At 41.8% G+C, this 22,840-nt stretch overlaps 1 protein-coding gene across 2 annotated transcripts in view; it reads left to right on the top strand.

Annotated features, from left to right (window-relative positions):
* Positions 1-22,840, top strand: part of LOC113573988 (FERM domain-containing protein 5) — a 75,451-nt gene that overhangs the window by 33,159 nt on the left and 19,452 nt on the right. For both annotated transcript variants that reach the window (XM_027004602.2, XM_027004603.2), the window contains exon 2: positions 20,983-21,087. In XM_027004602.2, the coding sequence (XP_026860403.2) occupies positions 20,983-21,087 (105 nt within the window). The remainder of the gene's footprint in view (positions 1-20,982; positions 21,088-22,840) is intronic.

Raw genomic sequence — 22,840 nt, 5'->3', positions numbered from 1 at the left:
TGTTTATCAAGACAGTCCCAGTCTCATTTATTCCTTATGATCTTGTCACAAAACTAAATTGCCCTTTAGCTGAGGTAATCGCTTTCTCATGAACTGGCTTCAGCAAGTCTATTCTCCTGAGAAAAGAAAGTTATATTGGCCCAGAAATAAACCTTATCCAAAAAAAAACCCCTTTTATATGAACCTTTTTTCCTGTCTCTATTTTCAGGAATTTAGGAGTATTAGATCTACTATCAGATTGACTTTTTAAAGCACTGACTGATAATTAAGTTCACAGGCCAATAAAGTGGTTATCTTCTCAAGCTGTCAGAACTTCCCATTGGTGCAGGCAAAAGGAGGCAGAACATCGTCAGTGGGGCTCCTTCCCACAGGCTTCCTCCTGTTCTGATCGGCTGATTTAGCGGTAGTCTTGTGATCTTTCCACAGGATAATTAAGGTACTGCCTGAAGATTCTTTGTGTCAGTCAGGGTACCCGTCTGAAAAGGTCTTAGAAAAGTGCAACAGATCTGGGATTAGGTAGTCCTTGGTCCAATGCTGCTCTTTGACAGTGTGGACTGAAAAGCAAAGCCTTATGCCCTATGAGAATGTCCTCACCATCCAATCTGTCATTTCAGGGCTAATTAAGGCCTTCTAGTGGAACACCAAATCCAGTCTCATTTTCGCTGTTGCTTGCATTAGCATTCACAGGGTGCGTGTGTGACGTTAATGATGAATGTTTCGTAATGCCCTTACCTTAACTGAACTGTAGCATTCCTAAACGTGGAGGCCTACAGCACACAGACAGATTTAGAGCTCTTTGCAACTGTGCATTTACATAGTGTTTGCTGAGACAGCAGGTTTACCCTGTCTCTACCTGTGAGGCTATGCGTCTTTCCTGACTAACATATATTCCTAACATATAACCTTAATTTAAAAGGTACAGTCAAAATGACAGTAAGTCAACAAATCAGTCAGTGATGATGCTTGTCTGCAAAGCTTCATCTTAAAGGCGCTGGACTTGACGTAGAGTTATCGAGTGGTATTTGTAAGTTGGGGCGAATGAGATACCCTCAGGCTGAAATGTTACTTTAAGGAGCATTTGGGCATAGGCTCTAGTTATGTCATGCAAATCTATTAAAGAAATAAAAGCCATGCAGTGAGAATTTGTTTTAGAATTAATTTTGAATTTCTCTTTCTGGGGGAATACCAAGGTCTGAAACTACATTTTTGCAGTTTTATTAGAAATTGAAAGAGGAATTAATTTTGAAGAGGCTTGTTGTCTTACTGCAACTTACTTACTGCTGGTTGTCTTACTGTGTCTTAAATGCAACTTATTGTAAAGTGTAGAAGTCTTGGTTTCTATCATAGATGTGTACACACACACACGCGCGCACACACACACAAAGAAATGTGTGTATATTCAAATGCATGAAGAATCTGAAAATCTGACAATCAAATCTGACAATCATCAACAAGCTCAGACATTCCTGATGGCTTTTCAGTGGCTGTTCCTGATGACTGTTCAGTGGCTGTTTTAATTAATCATGGCATTTGCATGATTCAACAAATGTAATATCTTTGGTCAAAAATAATGCTGTCCAGTCTTTAATCATGTCTCAGTAAACTCTAAAAGGGACTGAAAGAAGAAATGGAGAGAATGTGTTAACACCAGGGTTCTCCCAGTAGTGATGGGGGCACTTGGGGCTGTGATGCCTATGCTGAAGTTACTCCAACAGATCCCAGGTATTACATCAGTCTCAGTCAAGATGAGTGCAGAAGCAGTGAAAACACTGCGCTGTACCCTCAAAAATCCCAGGCCTGTGGTAGAAGGCTTGATTGTAAAGAAAAAAATGACATGTCCACCCACTGGAAAGGGGAGACAGGATGGCTATATAATGTTTGCATGGCCTTGTCATGCCACTCCACTCTGCCATGCTACAGTGATCAAAACAGCAAGAGCGTAGCATCAGGAAGGTCTTGCAGAGGACGTCATGCTGATCACTTTTAAGGGATGCCCCAGCAAATCTCTTAAATAGCCTGTCACTCGCTTGGCGGGCTATGGCCAGTTTGACACCAGACTGTAATGCCCCTTGTCATTTGTTTCTGAAATGCACGAGAACAAGAGCACATGCTCGGTGAGAAGAGGCTCTGCAGCACTGCTACTTTGCACATGACGTGACTGAGCATGACATGACTGAGCAAGACGTGACTGCGCATGGGGGGGCATCAGCATGGTTCAGGAAACTGAGTGCACTGCAGAGCTTGAGCTGGGCACAACTCAAGTAATTACATTAGGGTTATAAGTAATTGCATAAGGGTTATTTGGGAGCCTCGATATAATAAGCTCAACCAAAGGCTTTATTTTACTACTAGAATGAAGAAATTAGGTTACACGCATAGTGTCTGATGCCCAGGTAGTTTATTTATGTAACAGTACATGTTGATAGTAAGCCATGATATATGTATAATCTTCTACTTGTCTGTCTGTTTTATCTGTTGTTGGTAAACAAATGTGGAGGGTGGGACTGGTCATTTTGAACCAGTAAGTCACAGTATGGCTTATCCACACAATATCACCTAGTTGGTGAGTGTAATAACACAGCTATTAGCTCTTGGTATTCTCCTCCACTTCAGCTTGCCAGCTAGAAAGGCAACAAATCTCTCAAAGTAGTGCAGAGGCATTACTGCAATGTTATTAACATTTTTCATCCATCCACTAATTTTTTACAGGCTGAGGATATCTGGATTATGGGCCTGGCACGATGCCGAATGCTCTGTTTATGTGGATATGCACAGCACTGACACTGAGTGTTAAGCGGAGTGGACTCGTGATTTGGGGTGGCCTAATGTTACGAAGCAGATGACAAATGCTGTAGCATTTTCACTGGGCCAGCCTGTCTCTTTATGATTTAATGATGCTGCATGATGTCCCTTGGTGGTTATCATCTGAGGGCACTGATATAAAGATAAAAAAAAAAAAAAAACACTCAAGCCTTAAAACAGGCTTTTATGGCTTCTGTGATTACTTTAACTTGCTGCGTGTCAAATAGGATCATTTCATAATTTCCCAGTTTGTGCAAGCACGCATTCAAGTTCATTTATAGGGAAATGGCTTCTCCCAAAAGGTCACCTTACCATAAGATATGAAAACAAAAGAAAATTAATTTTTATTGCATCATTAGTAATACCACAGCTATATGTAAACAGCTGGATTAAAAAGTCAGTGGGACACACTCCTGGGTGTTTCTGCAGACCTCTAAAAAGAAGAGGTATGCTGATTTGGATTCAAAGTGTGCTTCACTCCTCTCACACTCCACTGCTACCTTTCAGTTCTAGTAATCTGGACTCCTTAGCACTAACACACCCCATGAAATTATGGGATGTGATTAGAATAGGAAGTTGCTACTTAATAAGATTATTGTGGGTTTTTTTACAGATAGATAATGCTTTTCTCTTTTTGGGGGGAGGGGGGCGGCTTTGCTAGCAGGAAAGGTCATGTGGAAGGTCAGAGTGGTCCATTTAGGGGGACATTGGATAAACAGTGGAATGTTTTCTGCTCACTCCAACGTCTTTCTCAGCCTCTTCCCCCCTATGTGTTATTCTTCGTATTGTCCAGCGTAAATAAGCAGATTGCCTCATTTTTCCCATGAAGCCACATTAATACCTATTCTTTGTTATTTAGGCCTGTAGCCTTCATTGTGGTACTTGCAGCAGTAGTAGAGACTGCATTCCGTGGGGTGCCACGTCTCATGTTCGATTTGAAATTGTAATCCCAGTTGTCACTCTCATCCTTCCTAGCTCACTGCTAGGGGTAGTAGGGGATGAAACAAACATTGCTTTGACATACTGTCTGGACGTGACAGACAAATCCCATTAAGGAGAAGGCACTCTGTCAAGGCTGTCGTCAGCCTCCTGTATGAAGCTGTAGCACTGCTGTAGAAGCAGAGCTATGACGGTCGTTCTCTTCCCCGCAGCACAAGTGAATGGCATACTCAGGCCAGACCGGCTATGGCCCAAGCTGCCGTGGCCCATCACTAGACTTTCTGAAACTGTCTGCTTCCTTACTCCTCTAAATCTCCCTCTCTCTTCAGCTCCCTCATAATGATCTGGATGCTTGAAGATGCCGAGAGGGAGCTTTAGCAAATTCGTTTAGGCTGATTAGTGTGATTCAGAATCAGGCAGAACATCTGTGTCACATGCTGGTGGCACACTACTGGCAGATAAGATGGGCAGATATCTGTACAGTGGCAAACTTTGACAAGTCCACTCATAAAGGGGACATATTATGAGAAACTCACTTTTTCTGTTCATGTGCACATACATTTGGGTATCTGGGTTGCTTATCAGCCAACAAACTATAAAATAAGACAACCAAGTAATGTTTTTTGTGGGCTGCCAGGGTCAGAAAACACATGATAAAACAAGCCATTCCGATTGGGCTGTCCTTCATTCTCATCAGAATGATCCGACCTCCCACCTGAGGTTCTCCACCCATATCTTGAGAACTACCTGGGTCAAAGCTAAGTACTAAACATAGGCAGTGATCTGTTGGCTCCACAGACCAGCACAAATCGCTACATCAGCCCCCAGCAGCAGAGAACAGAAGAGCAGAGTGGATAAAGCTTATTTTTGATGGCAACCTCCCAGCTACAGTCAGCAAAAACCTGACAGGGCAAAATGAGTGCTGTGGTGCTTGATCCTTATGATATTTTGACCAAAGCATGTCACATACATTTGTGTTAACATGTGGAAAAGGTGTATAATTTAGCCAAGGCCATGAGCACTGGATTAAGCACATAACGCGCAAGAACATGCATTCAAATGATGTAAGACGCTGTGGCAACAAAGTTTCCAGGTGAAGTGTCACCTCTGAAAATGATCATATTCCAACCTCCAGGCTGCGAACGGAATATAGCTTTTCGCTGAGAATTCTTCGAATCCTGCAGCAATTCCACTGCACTGTTGGCTTTTTTCTGCTCCCTCTGTAGCCACAGAAACACTGCTATGCATTTTGGAAAGAAATGGTAACTGGTGAAGTGGTTATATAAGCAGGGCAATTTGGCTCTTGACAAACTCTTGTTCTACCCTTATAGCATTTTGTGGAATGTGCTGGCATGAAGCAGCAGTTAACTAAGAAGTTTCAAGTCTTAGGCACTGGTTGATCCCAGACATTTAGACATTTAGACTGTTTGGTTTGCTTGCTTGTAGAGTCCTCTGAAGTTGCATGGCAAACTTAATTATTTTTTGTTAGCTCTCTTGTTTATGAAATGATGGTGCAACAACACATGCCTAGCTAAGAAACCGCTAAACCTCTGAAGGTCTAATTATGTTTGGCCCACAGAAATGTTCAGGTAATCTGTCGGCCCCTAGAGCTCCTTGACAGGGATTCAGGTAGGGCTTCATTATTCATTTTTCTGTAGCACGATCGAGATTTAGAGTTGGCTGGTGTCTCAGTCTCCGCTATAGTCATGAGTCTGATGGGTGTGAAAATGAAATTCTTTTTTATATAGAGTATCTTTGCTATTTTTATCTGAGGATTCATGTCATTCTAGGTTTCATGTCAAAACACTTATTTCGCTTCAGAATATATGGACCAATATCAGCACAGATTGAAATGCTTTTCATGCGCTGGGTATTCAGTGATGATTAATGACTTCTGGGCATTGGTGTTCTATGCTTGAACCTTGAATATTTTGCATTGCCCCTGAGGCAAACCTATTGGAAATATTGTGTTAAATAAAAGATACCAGAAACACATGTGCCAGTGAAGCACCTGAGGCATGAATAATAAAAGGACCTTTTTATTCAGTCTTTTGAGTGCTTATTGGACCGCAGATTCAGAGCCACAGCACATAGGTTCTGTATACTGTTTATATGCCTCCCATGCCCAGTAAAAGCACTGCACTTCTGTGCCCAGAGTTGCTTGACCTGCAATGGTAGTGCCACTGATCTGTGATACTGTAACTCTGGAAGCCTCTACCAAACATGATTAACTTTATTCAAAAGATTTAATGTAGTCCTGACTCAAACCCAAAAGATTTAAAGTGGTCTTGACCCAGAATACTTTGATCAGTTCAGTGCTACCCCAGGTTGACCTGCTGATCCACCTTCAAACTGTCTTTCTGGTCTAAAATAATGATTAATGGAATTCACTCAAATATTTCTAACTAAACTCGTGTTGTGTTATTACCTTTGTTGCGTGTATAAAAAACAACAACAATTTGGAAAAACCTATAATTAGCCTTTCTTGTGGTTCATGAGCTGCGCTGTGTCATGTATTTGGGAAAGTCTCCCTCATTGGGACACCAGCCGCAAGAGCTCTGGCCACCTTATGCTCATGGCTGAAACAGAGCTCTTTGTCTCTCTGCAAAACGCTGCCACACCAGACGTATTCATTTGAGCTAAGCTATGCTACTGCTGTGTAAGCCCTTTCTGCTCAATGAAGGAGTGCAGGAGAAGCCTTTGGCACAGAACAGCGACCACACAAAGGAGGCGCTTTGAGGATTAGCATGAAGACAATGACTAATGGTGGGCTGTCTGCTGCAGATAGTGATATGTTGGTGTGCATTTGCTTCACTGCATTGAGCTCCTGGGCAGCGATTCAAACATATCATGGGCCCTCTTGAGCTGATATTGAGGCTACCAGGTGATATGGCAGTTTTCCCTTACTCTCGCTTGGCCTGGGTCATATCGGAGACTTTTCTCTGGGAAAAAAACCATGCTTGTTTCCAAAGAAGAACAGCTGTTCAGGTTATGACCTCTGCATAAAGGATGCATGCTTGTGCATAAGAAGTGATTTTTGATTAATATAGCCACCTAGGCCTGACCTGTCACTGTGCACCCAAAGCTTTAGATAGAAAGGTGTTGCCATATTATGGGCTAAGTCAAACCGTTGTGCACACATTACTTGTCCTTACAGATACACACATGCGTGCGTGTGTGTTTGTATTTGTGTGTGTAAGTTACAAGAATGCATTTTGTGCCAGCAGTGAGTGAGTGTGGGGGCAGCTCCTATACTACAGGCTCAGTCTATCGATGGCTAATTATAAATAATGGTCTGAAGGTGGTAGGAGTGTTGTGGGCTGCTGTCTCTACGGTTAATCAGTGGTCCTTTCAGCTGCTCTTTGCATAACTGCCACTCCCAGCTCAGTTCCAACACTCATTTGCATAACTGCCACTCGCATAATGTGGTGATCAAGCATGATGCACACAACGTGTTCTGTACTACACTCCCCCTACCTTGTCTTTTTGACTATATATATATTAGAGAGAAGCACTTTGCTGCACAGCTGATGAAGGACCTCTGTCTGAAACGTCCTGTTTATCTGGAACCTTGTGTTCTTCACTACATTTTTATATTCACTACAACTTTAAATCTATCTATCTATCTATCTATCTATCTATCTATCTATCTATCTATCTATCTATCTATCTATCTATCTATCTATCTATCTATCTATCTCTCTCTCTCTCTCTCTCTCTCTCTCTCTATATATATATATATATATATATATATATATATATATATATATATATATATATATATATATATATATATATAAAATCACTTCTTATGCACAAGCCCGCATCGTTTATGCAGAGGTCATAACCTGAACAGCTGTTCTCGCTCTCTCTCTCTCTCTCGCTCGCTCGCTCGCGCTCTCTCTCTCTCTCTCTCTCTCTCTCTCTCTTTTTATATATATATATATATATATATCTATATCTGAAGAAGATTTCAGGTGAGTAACCGTAGAGTACTGTAGAGATAGTCAAAATTGCAGTGAAACAATTTGTTTGCGTAGCTGATGAAGGACCTCTGTCCAAAACGTCCTGTTTCTAAGGAAACCTTGTGTACTTCACTGTAATTTCTCTGTCTATCTGTCTCTATTTATATAACACACATATATTAAATTAAACTAAAAATAAAATTAAAAATGTATTTTAGCACTTTATGTAATATTTGTAGTCTTCAAGAGATCAAGGGAGTGAATACTAGCAAACGCAACCTAAACTTACTGTAATAATTATCTATCTATCTATCTATCTATCTATCTATCTATCTCTCTCTCTCTCTCTCTCTCTCTCTCTATATATATATATATATATATATATATATATATATATATATATATATATATATAAAATCACTTCTTATGCACAAGCCCGCATCGTTTATGCAGAGGTCATAACCTGAACAGCTGTTCTCGCTCTCTCTCTCTCTCTCTCTCGCTCGCTCGCGCTCTCTCTCTCTCTCTCTCTCTCTCTCTCTCTCTCTCTTTTTTATATATATATATATATATATATCTATATCTGAAGAAGATTTCAGGTGAGTAACCGTAGAGTACTGTAGAGATAGTCAAAATTGCAGTGAAACAATTTGTTTGCGTAGCTGATGAAGGACCTCTGTCCAAAACGTCCTGTTTCTAAGGAAACCTTGTGTACTTCACTGTAATTTCTCTGTCTATCTGTCTCTATTTATATAACACACATATATTAAATTAAACTAAAAATAAAATTAAAAATGTATTTTAGCACTTTATGTAATATTTGTAGTCTTCAAGAGATCAAGGGAGTGAATACTAGCAAACGCAACCTAAACTTACTGTAATAATTATCTATCTATCTATCTATCTATCTATCTATCTATCTATCTATCTATCTATCTATCTATCTATCTATCTATCTATCTATCTATCTATCTATCTATCTATCTATGTCTGTCTGTCTGTCTGTCTGTCTGTCTATCTATCAGTTGTTCATTGATTTATTTCCTTCTTGTCACGGAACGGTCGCCTCTCGCGGGTCATGTGGTTTGGCCACCACGTGCAGTGCGAGGATCGTTTGTTTGTGGCCATGCCTGCACACACCTCTACTGCAAGAGGAAAGAGTCATTTCAGCATCTCAGTGTTCCTGCCCTGTATTAAGGTCATGTTTTGCATATCAGATGTATGAGAAGTAAAGCTCCCTCTTCAGCTTGAGGTCATGAAAGGGCCTCTGTGAAACTGGTAGAATATTTTGTAGTTTATTTTGCTATTATTGTATGTGTATATTTTGTTTGCATCACAACTGGTAGCACTCTCTGCCTAATGTTTTGTCCTGGGAGAAAGATGTTTGTCTGCAGTAAGGCTGAAGGGTATACTGTTTACGAGTGTGACGACATATGGTGTGGACACAACAGTGCAATGCTTTTAGCCCGTTATAGCATAGGCCATGCACAGGTTGCAAGTAAGAGAGAGGACGAGGTGAATGCAAATCAGTGCTCCGAAAAAAAAAGCGAGTGGCTAAAAGTATGCTAGAAATGAGGGTCAAAAAAGAGCGGTGCAGATTTGATTGCGAGAAAGAAAGCGTACACTCAGCAGTATGGTATTTATGTAAGGAGCAACAAGTGTGTTTTGGGTTCGTTCACATGGCACGTTTTGGATGCAGATTCCGTGGACACTGCTCATTTTAATTTCATTTTTTAAAAAGTTTTTTACTTAGCATCTTCATTTGTATAGTTTACGCTCGTTTTTAAACTAATTCTAAAAATGACATTCATAATTGAAGCACATAAAATCATGACATAAAATACTAAAATTACTTCCCATTACTAATAACCAGTCAGGTTAAGGGTAGATGAGCATTTGGATCAGAAGACGAACTCTAAGACAAAGGGACACATTAGCCGTGTGGGATAATCCACGCTGGGGGAGACTGGGGTTGGTTGTCACATTTTGTTTTTATTCTCTTAACTCCCAAACCAAAATAATTACCATCAGACAAACCTAGACATGTTGATGGACATGTCCTTGGGCTTTTCCTGGACGGGGTGGGTGGCATCTCCGCTGTCATCCAGAGTTACTGTCACTTGTCCCTGCATGTGGCTTCCTCTGCTGCCCAGGGCCCCTGCGTGGTGTTGGGGATGACACCCATGTCGGGGGCAACGTCCACTCATCCGTGTCGGACGAATGACTTCAGTCGAATGTGATGGACTGAAATGGAAGCAAGGTGACTGCGCACCCCGCTGACTACACTCAAGCATGTGTGGCTCTGCACTTTAAAGGAGGGGAAAAAGCCTGAAAAAAAAAGTTTGTTCAAGATTGTGTTAATTAACAATTACCTTTCCTATATAAACTTGCTCCCACGGTGATGTCTGAGTCATTTACATGTACACAGTGTAACACCTGGTTTTAATTATTATTTGTTGTGTCTCATTTTTTTCCTGTTCTCAACACTTAAATCATGAATCAAGGTTTTTTTAAATGGTAAATCTAAAGCAGGTAAAAAACAAAATCACATAAGCCGAATTCCCTCAAAAGGGCACACAGCATTCTCCCATGGGACTCGGAACAGACAGCATTATCTCCTAGGACTCAGAGCAGAGACCACCCCTACCAAAGACTCAGAGCCTCTGAGATGTATTCCATTCTGCAGAAAAATGCTGGCATGTTGCAAGTGCACAAACCACAACTGTGAATAAGGAAGCAATTCACATATGAAGGAGAAGATGATTATGCTGAATATGTCTTGGTTCAGAAAACATTGATATCTGGGCTCTTTATTTCACTGGCTTCAACAACTGATTGCACCAGCTATTGCAGTTGCTAAAATTGGTTACAATAGCAGTCCATGCTCTAGTATTGCTGCTTGCTGTGTAGTAGATGATCCCTTGTGAAATCTCAAATGCTTGAAGAGCAGTTGCAAGCAATCAGTAGAAAAGTTGCTCCATTTCACAGTGCAGGCACAGTACGCCTTCGCTGTGCTCCAGGGTGTGTGTAGAAGACTTCATTGAGCATCTGTGTGTGCATAATAAAGTAATGACCAATGGGATTGGGTGGGTGTGGGTGTGGGTGTTGCCACCTCCTCTCTGCTACTCAGGAGCCAAGAATGACTGGTGGATTTTGCACCGTGTTCTTATAAAAGAGAAGGAGACAGATCAGTGCAATGTAAAGGAAGTGGAAGAAAGACCGCAAGAGACGCAGAGAGACAAACAAAGAAAGAAACAGGGAGATCAGTGTAAACAGATTTAATGGCAGCTTTGTTCAAGCTGATGTATGGCAGGATATGTTGTTATATGTGTAGCTTGCTGTGGACCATGCGGGAGGTCCTCTCTTCCCCTCTGCATAATTAAAAGCTTTTGAACAGCTCTGGCTATTTTGATACCGTCGTCTGTGCCCTGCTGGAGCCAGCTACAGCGTGCAGGATTTCATTATAAACCCCTCTTTCCCCTATACTCCTGGTCATCCAGATGCATTAGCTGTTCTCTCCCCCAAAGAGCGAGTGAGGGTGGGGGTTTTGTAAAGGAAAAGCTTTTCTTACTTCATGTACACAACTGCTGCACTCATATTTTTCTCATTTCTATTCTGATCGCACACCACACTAACATAAACAGTACTGTTTACTTTCTTGACAACAACACTGAGCTGTAAAGGTTTGACTCCCCTCAGGATATGTTTGAGTGCGCAAAAGACACAACCTTTAGGAAAGAGCTGCAACGCCCAGGCCATCACAGCGAGGCCCTCATCCACGTGGTCTACGCAGCCGACTCATGGTGACCTTTGTCACTCCATCCACTGAATAAGCGTTATTCACATGACGGTGTGGCCCAATCATGATCAGTGTGTAAGACCAGAGCACTCATTTCGTATGCATCAGTAAAAGAAAGAGGATTTTTAGCAGATATTCATAAGGCACTGATATTGTACAACATTCTTTTAAAGGAGCATCTTTGTGCAATCTATCATTCATAAGATATTCATAAAATGTTTTAGCAATAGTATAAGGTGTCCTCGGTTATTACAGCATTATGAAAGCATATTGTTTTGTGTTTTGTAATTGTCCATGTACTGGCCCTGGGTGATTAACATATAGTACTGAATTTGGTAGTTCTTGTTTTCGTTCTTTTTATTTCTGGCATAATTTTTTTGTCATAATGTGTCATGTACTATATTCAACTGCTTCTTTTTTGTCAGACTTTAAAAAAAAACCTGATTTTTGTATTTTTGTCATGGCTTCTCACTGGGCACAAACTCCTGTAAGAGCTGAAGTGACTCTGGTGCAAAATATAATGGTGTGGCCCAGAATATTCTCAACATGACCTCATCTTTCCTCCTCTCATTTGGTATCAGGCCGGAGCCCAGACAACGCCCCACACCCCCAGCTATGTGTTTAAATGCAGGCCACTGGGATATCCCAGTCCAGCACTCCCTCTAAAATTACCAATGGTTCAGGGCCCACAGAGAGAGACTGCTTTCACAAAATTCAACTCCATGGAGGTGCTCCATGCCACATCTGGCCCCATGTGCTGAGCACTCATGCTTCTCTCTTTCCAATGGTCAGTGAAGACTCTGCTCCTCTGTTCTGCTCCTCAGTCGGGACAGAGCACAGACGGGAGTTCGCGTGACTTGTCAGTACTGGGAGATTTTTGCTGTTTGTTTTTTCTGGGTGGTGGCTAATTCTGTGGATTGCTTTTTCTATGGTTTATATGTTTCAGAAATGTTGCCATCAGGATTTACAGCTTACTAAAAGTGTCAATCATCGATTATTCCATTTGTAGTGTTACTGTAAACATATCAATCATGTATAATTAGCGAGCTTGAAGCAGAACAGCAGTAGCAATGCCAAAGTTGATTAACTAGTGCTGACACATCTCAGAAACTCCGATGATAAAGGTTCCTTAAATACTTTGCTGTATTTTGGACTAAACATTACTCACGCTGATAGACCTTAGGTGCAGTGAGTTTTTCTTTTGTTTGTTTGTTTGTGTTTGAATCTTGTGATCTAACAGGCAGAGTGTAGATATAGATGGTGTGCTGTTGTTATTATCTCACTCATCTGGACTGCTGAGAATGGTGCTTGTCACTGCTTTGCTCTGCTTCTGCCCATCCTCTTATTTTATTTATGAGTGCTCGGGTATGCTTATATCTGGCTAATACAGGGCTGCGTTAGCAGCCTGATCTGCCCAGGTTGATGTGGAGTCTGCAGACATCCAGGGCAGGGCTGAGTGTGCCTTATTTAGTCCTGATTGGCATGGCTGCTCCAGGGGGCTGTAAGTGGTGCCCGACTGCTTGTCACCGTGCCACAGACACGGCATCGTGGGGAGGAGATCTCCAGCCGGCTGTCTCTAGTCAATCACGGCCGACACGAGCCTTTCTTGGTCAGAAATGACTCTGCAGGATGTTTAAACATAGACAGGCAAATAGGATTTTTTTTCCCCCTAGTCATTTCTTTGAACAGTCATGTGCAACTTAATCTTTGTTATTCCAGTTTGGACCAGATCCACATTGACAAGGGCACTTATGCCCACTGACAGCTTGTCTAAATACACACACATCCTAAGAAACAAAAAAACTAATCTAATTTGCACATTTTGATCGGTTTCACTAAAGAAAAAGTCATAATGAACAATAACTGGTACTGGCCTTCAGTTCTAGACAAATCAGTAGGCTGTATCACCCACAAAACCACTGATGTAGAATCAACTTTTTTGAAGTATGTTGCTATCAGCCCACCGCCTCCCACCCTGCCTCAAGTGAGTCACTACCACATTGGAAATTATTTTAAAAAATACTAATAAATCATGCCAGTAATTTTGTTATTCATATGAGTATTGTAAATGGGCCTGTTTTGCATATCCTGCTGGTCATAACAAATAATGCATATTTGATCAAGGATTTACTGTAGCCTATTGTTAGCCTATTATTGACAAGTGTTATTGTTAAACATGCATCAAGTATGTCCTCTTTGGAAATCAGCAACCTCCAACAAAGACAGTGAATCTTGTTCATTCAATCAGACATAAAGATGACAGCACAGATTCAACTTGGATACATCTGCCAAACATTTTGCCGGCTAGCCACCAGGGGCTTTTTTCAGGGCAGTTTTAAAGGTTTCTGCTGACAGACAGAGGATTGACGCCATCACAGTCGATCAGTCACCAGTATATTCAGTTCCAAAGTCAAATCTTCTAGGATCCAGGCATCTTTGCAAAATTGAAAAAAAAAGGTTTTACTGGTGTGTAAAGTCGAATGCCTCAATGTTTAATAGATGGCCAGTAGATTTTAGAAGAATACTTATGCTGCTTTCTGCTGTAGCAACTACTTGTTTCTAATACAGATTCTTTTGTTGGTTGAGGGGCTGGTGGCTCATATAATTGTATTGTTTAACACTACAGTGTCTAGCTTCAGGGACACACCTGGAAATCTCAGTGTACCTGATAATTTTATTATTAACAAGCTTTGAAGGTCTTTATGAAGGCAAGACCTTTGTGCTTGTAAAAATGTGACTGCAAAAATGTCCTTTTGTATTTTTTTCCCCTTTGCATGCTATTTTTATTCCTGACTGGAGAGATTTCCCCCAGCATGAGCGTGCCTCTCTGTCATCGCTGAGCTTGTTCATTGCTCCCATATCTCAGCTAGTTTCCTCACACCGTGTTCTTCCAGTCCACTCCGTTTAGCAGACCCTCCACCCACTCTGGTGGGCAGCGCTCCGGCAGAGCCTTAAATGAGCAGTTCCGTTTTCAGCACATTTCCTGGGATTAATAGCAGCACCATAAATCAAGCTCAATACTGCTGCTCCTTCTGCGCCGATGTCGAGTCTGATCGACACAGGCACGTTGTGATTGACAAATGATGTGTTTACCTAGAGCACTACAGAATCAGTAGAGCTTGTGGATGGAAAGGGGCTCTCTCGCAGGCCTGCTGTGGACACTCCACAAGCTCTCTCACCCCTCCCCTTCAACCTCCCCTCGCTAGTACACTTCCTTCATTTGCCTCATTTTCCCTTTCGTGAAGCCATTGTCCTAGAGCCTGCTGTGGATGTTCCCTGTGTAGCTAGAGAAGATCAAGTGGGAAAGAATTGGTGGGACAGCTAAGCGTGAGCACAGAGCGGTTAATGGACTGCGCTAAGATCCAGATCCTCCGTAGCCCTCCCCCTGAGAGCAATAAGTGCTAAGTTCACCACTTGACAAAAGCACTGATTGTCTAGGAGCTTGTTCTATAAACGTAGCACACACTGATCTGTGCCATAGCCTCTGCCCAAGCTCTGTCAAGCTTCTACAAACTTTACTTACTTTTACAAAGAACGTGTGAAAGCCAAGCTTAGGTATAATGTGCAGGAGCGCTGAGAGTAGACTGTTGTGAAAATCAGACATTTTAAAGGAATACTCATTAAAAAAAAATGCTAATGATGTTAAAGTTTGAATGAAAATGGCAACTAATTAGCATCACTTATTTCCATCATGCTTCTTGACCCATTCAGGCTTAGGCCTACATTTATAATGAGTGCGATTTCGGAATAAATATTCCTTTAAGGTCTTGAGCTTCCACCCCAGCTGATGCCTTTATTCACAGCTGTATCTGCTACAGTCACAGAAATGCAAAGCAATCTTCTAATGAAATCATCATAATGCTTTGCAAACCACACACACACACACTCGCACACTGTGCTAGTGCTCAGAAATAAACACATCGTGTGAAAAAAAAGGAAAAGGAAATGAAAACCTTTCACTGACGTGGACTGAACATTGTGACGGTAATGCGAGAGACACACTCATATTGCTCCCTCGAGGTGAACTGTACATTTTGTTTGCATGAAGAATATAATGGCTATTTCTCCATAGGAAATTCCCCTGAGGTAGGCTGCAGACAATGGGGTAAACCGATTTACTAGAATTTGAGCCCGATTGCCTGTGCCAAGAGCTTGGTTCTGCTTAAACAGATCTGCTCCAGTGAGCCCTTGTGCTTCTCCATTCTGTGCATCTTAGTGAGCTGCTTTCCAGAGACTAGCTTAATGTTAGCGGGCTTTGTTATTACTGAGAGTCGTTATTATCTCTTTTCCCCTGACATCCTCTCTGTCTTCCTATCTGTCATGTTCCTGGTCCTCTTGTGTAGATACAGTACTGAGTACAGTAATGTCATTGAATTTAGAGAAAATCTGAATTGTCCATTGTCTGAATGTGTGCGTGCGTGTGCGTGCGTGCGTGTGCATAAAATAAAAAAGAAGATTCCAGGTGAGTGTCTGCAGTGTACTGGGTTAATAGATGCTTAGATATTCAAAACTGTAGTGAAGTACACAAGGTTTCCAGAGAAACAGAACATTTTGGACAGATGTCCATCATCTGTCCTTAAGGACCTCTTCTGAAACGACCTGCTTGTCTGAACACGAGCTTCACTAGAGTTTTGACATTTCTACATATGTATCTATATTTCCAGCTTCCTGTTGGTTGTCCACAACAAAGTCCTTGCATCGCCCTGCTCTCTCTCAACCTCTCCGTCTCTCTCTCGATTCTTCAGAAAAGGGGATACAGGCTTTCTTGCAAAAAGCAGAAGCTGTCTAGAAGTTCCCAGATTTCTTAATCCTATGCTGCAATTCTAAATTCACTCCTCAAACTATAATTAACCGAAGTGGTGGTCTGCACTTGTAGCCAGTAGTTTGCCCTGCTTGTTGGATAATGCCTGTGGGTTTGTTTTGTTCCATGGACACATCGTCTCAGTACTCTTTCATGCTTTTGTTTCTTTATACCGAGAAGAGGCAAGACGCACCATTAGACATAATTAGGAACCCTTTCATTAAGTGATGTTCCTTCTGTCGCCCAGATGCTGCAATTAAACACTGTTTGTGGGAAACAGTAACTCTGTGTGAGGTCTGGGGGAATGGCGCAGGGAGAAAGACAGCTGCAATCACCCTGCAGCCCACCAGGGGGCGTTGCGGGAGGGTTTCTGTGTCTGTGCTTCAGTGGCAGCTGATACCAAGTGAGCGTCTGGGTGCGTCTTCATCTTCCTACATGATGTTGATGTCTTTGTGCCAGCCTCCATCACCCAGGTGCCCAGTTTCCTGCCATCCCTTTCTGTGGTTGTGTGGGTGGAGCGGCTCATAGCACACACGTCCACGTCCCCCATCATCAAAGTTGCCGCTGGTGCCACTCTTGCAGTGAACTGGTGCGTTGCTGTGCTGGTTCTTGGCAAATTTAGTAGCAAATCAGCAGCCCTGAGTATTATGAGTTCTCAGGAATTGCATGTAATTTTGAGCATTAACAAAAATTTCATCCATGCTGTTCATATAGAGATTTCAAATAATGACAAGGCACATTACATGCTATAGATTTTTCTCACTTTCTTTGAATCGTACTGAATAAAAGATTCTGTCACTATGGTTTTGTCTTATTGGCTGTTTGTGTGTGATTTGTTCCTCATATGTGGCTATGTGAGATTGTTGTTCTTCATGTGTGTGGGATTGTGTAAGATTGTTGTTCTTCATGTGTGTGGGATTGTGTGGGATTGAGTCAGCTAAGGATATGGAAGCATGTCCAAAGAGAGCTTTGGTGTTTTACTGTGGTAGTCCAAGCAGAGAAAACTATAATTCATCTGAATGTCCTTCACAATTCATACCTATAAAAATCATCCTCCATACATAATTATCCCCCTCTCTTTAGTGTGTGTGTGTGTGTGTGTGTGTGTGTGTGTGTGTGTGTGTGTGTGTGTGTGTGTGTGTGTGTGTGTGTGTGTGTGTGTGTGTGTGTGTCACAGTAGATCAGTAGACCCTTTTAAGGGCTTACTCAGCAGCGGCAGAGGTGTGTGCAGACTGCTGCTGCCTGGTGTCCACACTCACTCAAACCCCCGCCTCTGTGTCAGTCCCTTACGACTGAACTGGAAACCAGAACGTTAATTGGAAACCAGAATGTATTTTACTTAATGTGACATAAATCTGGGTGAAACGGAACAGCTATAGGCTGGACATGATTTTATCAATTAGCACTTGATAGGATCATGAAAAGCTCACATTTCAACACTAACATGGATCAGATCTGGACTATAGCCTGCACAGTATCATGGAGGATAATGAATCTATGCTTATATGCTTTATCATTACACACTGCTCGGTGGTCAGTAATTAGGTGGGGAACATTCATTTGAATTTATAACAATCAATAAGAAGGCAGAGCAGTGCAAAAGGGTATTTGTATACAAAATACTTTTAATTGATGGAATTGCCATATTCATCAGTAGCAGAGAGTGGGCGACTTGCATTCTTTAAACAGTGTCTTGAACATAATCTGGAATTCTCCAGTACTCCGCCTTCTTCAGAATGTAAAGATTTGAGCTACCAGGCCAACAACCTGGGAATATATATAGGGAAGATATACGTAGCAAACAACCAAATACAACCAAACAACCAAACGCTCCTGTCCATGTTACTGCCAGTTGGTATTTACACCAGCTAACCAATAAAACATGCCATGATGTTATTGGTTAATATATTTTTTCCCTCTTTCCATTTATGATGACGTAGTGAAACATCTGAAGTCATTTAAATGCAACTAGAAGTCACTGCACTCTGACTAAAGATTCAAGAATTTTGTCACTGACATGATTTATCGCTATGACTTATACTTAATATGACAAAGGGCATGAATTAACGAGGTGAAAATGATTTTGATTACAGATTGACTTAGAGAAATGTTGCTATCTTTGCTACTATTGAAGAAATGAAAACAGAATTGGTGTGATGACAGAAAGTGTGGTGTGTGCATCATCTTTATTTGGCCGGATGTTTACCGGTCTCACTCTCAAGCACACAGCAGGTGACTGGAATCATAATCAGCCCACATTACCCAGAATCCTGAGTGCAAGAGGTCACAGGAACAAATGTGATATCAAAGGTTCTCAAAGCTCTTGTGATATCCAAGGTCTTTGGACAGATTCTTAAGTTATGACTATAGACAGATTAGATGATCCATGTGGTTATGGGTCATCTAATGTGTATGCGATATGCTTCAGCAGGCTTTTGTCCTGCTGCTAATCTTGAGCCTGGGCTGTATGTTACCATTCTGCTAAGCTTTGTCTGCATGTGTGCGCTGTTCCCCGTCTGTTTGCAGACGCAACCGGCAGAGCAGCCAGTGGTTCAGGGTGAAACATGCACCATATCATTGTAATGCGAGTGCAAACTCTAGTGACGTAGTCAATTTGAAAACATGATCCGTTTGCCAAACACAATATGCCATACTGTTATGTTATCTGTTGTTCATGCAAGCTGGTGAGTGTGCATGGTTATGTGTGTGTGTGTGTGTGTGTGTGTTTAAGCACTCTGAGAAAGCAGAATATGCAAATCGGCTATAGTGAGCTCTTTGAAGCATCGTGGCATCTGCTGTATTCTGCTGTAAACAACTACATTCTAATGGCAACTCGGAATGCTCCGCAGACCAACCGGCAGAAATTTCCATCAGGAAACAGAGAGACGATGTGACCCCCCCACCACACAGCCTCCCACTCTGACCCGACTCACATGGACCAGGGCAGAACTCAGAGTTCCTGACAGCTTGGATCCACCTCGACCTGGCCAGCGGCTTTGGCGCTGAGGTCTGTGTGGTGTCCTATGATTGGCGGGCGTGACGCACGAGGCAGCTGACCTTGCGGCCGTGCTGTCTTTTTCATACCTCGTGTAATGGCTGGAAGAGCTCAGTTTGGACGCTGGCCAACAAATGTCTGCCAGGTGCCCTCATTAACTACATGCCATTACACAGGCCCTGGATTAAAGCTGGAGTGTGCGGGCACTGGTACAGTTTTGGAGGATGACAGAGCGAGATGGGCACATGTTAATTTCAGGTGGTTATGCACCAGTGATTGCTCTACTTGTTGTCTGTAAAAAATGTTGCGCATGCTTTTCACCTCAGATATTTGGAAAAGAGACTAAGGAACATTAGCTGGTCAGCCAGGGGAAGGGGAGAAATTCATGGAGAAATTTGACTTTTTGCATAAATACCAGAATGAAATGACAGAAGGAAAATGGAAAAAGTTCCTGAGTTTTAGCATTCATGCCATTGTCCAGCGGCAGTCTCTGCAACATTTTTGAATGCAGTTTGTTTTTACAAGGTGATGTGAAATTATTATAGTATGTATTGAATGAAAATGTATTCCATGCTCTCTGAGAGAAATGCTGTTAACAGCTGAGGTGTTACAACCAGTCTTAATCAGGCAAGGTGTCAGCTTATGCAAATTCTGAGCAGCAGCTTTGAGCACCTTCAGGCCCTCATTGCAGACAGTAATCACTTTAACGTTGCATGATAGAGGTTCAGCAATGAGAGTAATGAGTGATGAGTAGAGAGAAAAACATTTGCATGACATTGCATTTCAAATGCAAATGAGTGTTTGAGAGCTTAATGGGGAGGCGCGCTGATAGAGGAGGGATTTTGGAGGAGGAACTGAGGAGGCTTTTTTCATATGGCTTTGATCTTTCCTTCAAGTGTCAAAATCTACACCTTTGTATCTCTTTGTAAGTGCAGGAAAATGTCACTACAGGCCCTTTTTTCAAATATGAGGAATTTCGTAAATCCAGTGAAGTAATAAAAGATGTATGCAAAATGAATTGTTTCAAAGAAATTTGATCTAAGATGAATCCACTATGTGGCTTTCTCAAGCCAGTGTTTAAAGCCTCGGGACCACAGTTCCCAAGTCCTAAAGGACATGGAGGTGTGCGTGTGTGTGCACGTGCATGCGTGTGCATGCGTGTGCGTGTGCGTGTGTGTGTGTGTGTGTGTGTGTGCATGCGCGTGTGTGTGTGCGTGTGCATGCACGTGTGTGTGTACGTGTGTGTGTGCGTGCGTGTGCATGCGCGCGTGTGTGTGTGTGAGTGTGTGTGTGTGTATGTGCGCATGCATGTGTGTGCATGCGTGCGTGTGTGCATGCGCGTGTGTGTGCGTGCTTGTGCATGCGCGTGTGTGTGTGTGTGTGTGCGTGTGCATGCGCGTGTGTGTGTGTGTGTGTGTGTGTGTGTGTGTGTCCATTCTTTCTTTTTTTCTTTCTTTTGTCTCTTATTTTTTGATCTCTAGCTCTGCAGATGGCTGGTGTCTAAACATTAATATTAAATTAATTTCTCCAGAGGGGTTCAAAACAGCTTTTTGTTATCAGTAATTAAGAGACTCGCTGGCTGACTCCTGCCTTTCCTCTTGCTCATTCAGACACATTAAAAACAGCTTACCCTGATACACCATAAATATTGATTATTGGTGTCTTTCCATTGTCTTTTCAGAGAGATGCAAAGGGCCAGTATCTATTTGATCTCATCTGCCACCATCTTAACCTGTTGGAGAAGGACTACTTTGGCATCAGATACGTGGACCCGGACAAGCAAAGGGTGAGTGTCTCTCTCTGCGCTGTGCTGACAGCAATGCTGGAAGTGACATAGTAGGGATGGGTTTTATGGCCTAAAAACTGTACCCCATATTGTATGAAAACAAACATAGTATACTGGGTATGTTAAATATGAGTCATCTGAATCATGCCATGGTTGTCAGTGCTTGTTCTAGAGACCCCATGTCCTACAAATTGTGTTTTTCTTGCTTTAAGGCACCTGAAGCCCCTAGAACGCTGAGACAGCGGTGTTAGAACATGGAAACAGCAACTAATATATATAAAAACATGTGTGTGTGTGTGTTCACACACAAAATTTATTTATTTATTTATTTATTTTTCACCCCTTCAAATATACATAGTCTAATGGTCTAAATAATAGTACATGGTACAAGAGCAACACGTGGCTTCCCTTTCCTGTAGAAATGCTCCTGCTCCTTGCCAGGGCAAGCAGGTCCATCACGAGCGGGAGTGTGGGAAGCCCTGTCGGCCATGCTGTTTGATTCCTGCTGGAAATGCCCTTGGTCTGGGAGGAACAAACAATATCCAAATACCAGACTGAAGACTGAATAATTAGGACAGCATAGCCATAGCCTTAGCTGGGAAATAACTTTCATATTATAATTGTTTGGCTCAAGCTTATAATAGCCTTCTAATGTGAGCATGATATGAAAGTTTAATATTATCATCAATATAGAAATTTAAATATGAAGTCCCACCTCCAGTGCAGCCTGCACTTCTGTAACATGATTTAATGTTCATCTGGATGGTCTGGTTTGGTCCATAGGCCTCTGCTAGTGCACAAATTGTCTTGTCAGATCGTTTTGAACTCCCCATTATCCTCTGATAACGATTGCATGCGTGTGCGTGTGCATGCGTCCCTTTCCTCAAGTATGACTTTGTAACTATTAAAATTTCTAACATTGAAAGTGATCTTTATGCAAGTACTGAAATGTATGTTAACATCACTGTATAGATAAAATACATGGGTATTTTGTGTTTTGCTTCTTTATCTTGAATTGCTTTTCTGTACTGGCCTTATCACCTCAGCAGAAGACTGACAAAGCAAACTTTTATGCACACACACACACACACACACACACACACACACACACACACACACGTGAATGTGCACACGCACGCACACACGCGCGCGCACACACACACACACACATATTATATATATATATATATATATATATATATATATATATATATATATATATATAATATACATATAGAAAACATTATTTATATATATATATATATATATATATATATATATATATATATATATATATATATACACACATATATATGTATATATATGTATATTACATATATATGTATATTAAATAATGTTTTCTATATGTACCCTCACACCCACTCTCTTTTGTGCGGACTCCTCTGGGAGCTCCTTTCACTGAGTGACATAAATAATAATGAGGTCAGGGGAGGGACACGATCTCTGCGGAAGAATACATGCTGTAAATGTGAAGCGACAGGACAGCACTCACTCTGCAGGTCTCCAGGCTGCGTAGTTAATGTGGAGTCCTCTTCATTGGCCAAACGTCCACCAAAGTAGGCGGCCTACTCAGAAATATGATAGCAGTGATGGAGAAGTATTGGCAGCAAAAACCTTAAGTCAGAAGATGGGTCTCGAGAAACAGCCCCAAGATATTTCTGGACTTATTTTTTTTTGCCTGCACGGAGGACGAGTGAGAAATATCCAGCTAGGCTTAGCTGGTCTGGCTTAT

Source organism: Electrophorus electricus, chromosome 4 (genome assembly GCF_013358815.1).
Source record: "Electrophorus electricus isolate fEleEle1 chromosome 4, fEleEle1.pri, whole genome shotgun sequence".
NCBI lineage: Eukaryota > Metazoa > Chordata > Actinopteri > Gymnotiformes > Gymnotidae > Electrophorus > Electrophorus electricus.
Note: the sequence above shows the minus strand (reverse complement) of the source record. Positions and strands in the feature narration are given on the sequence as shown.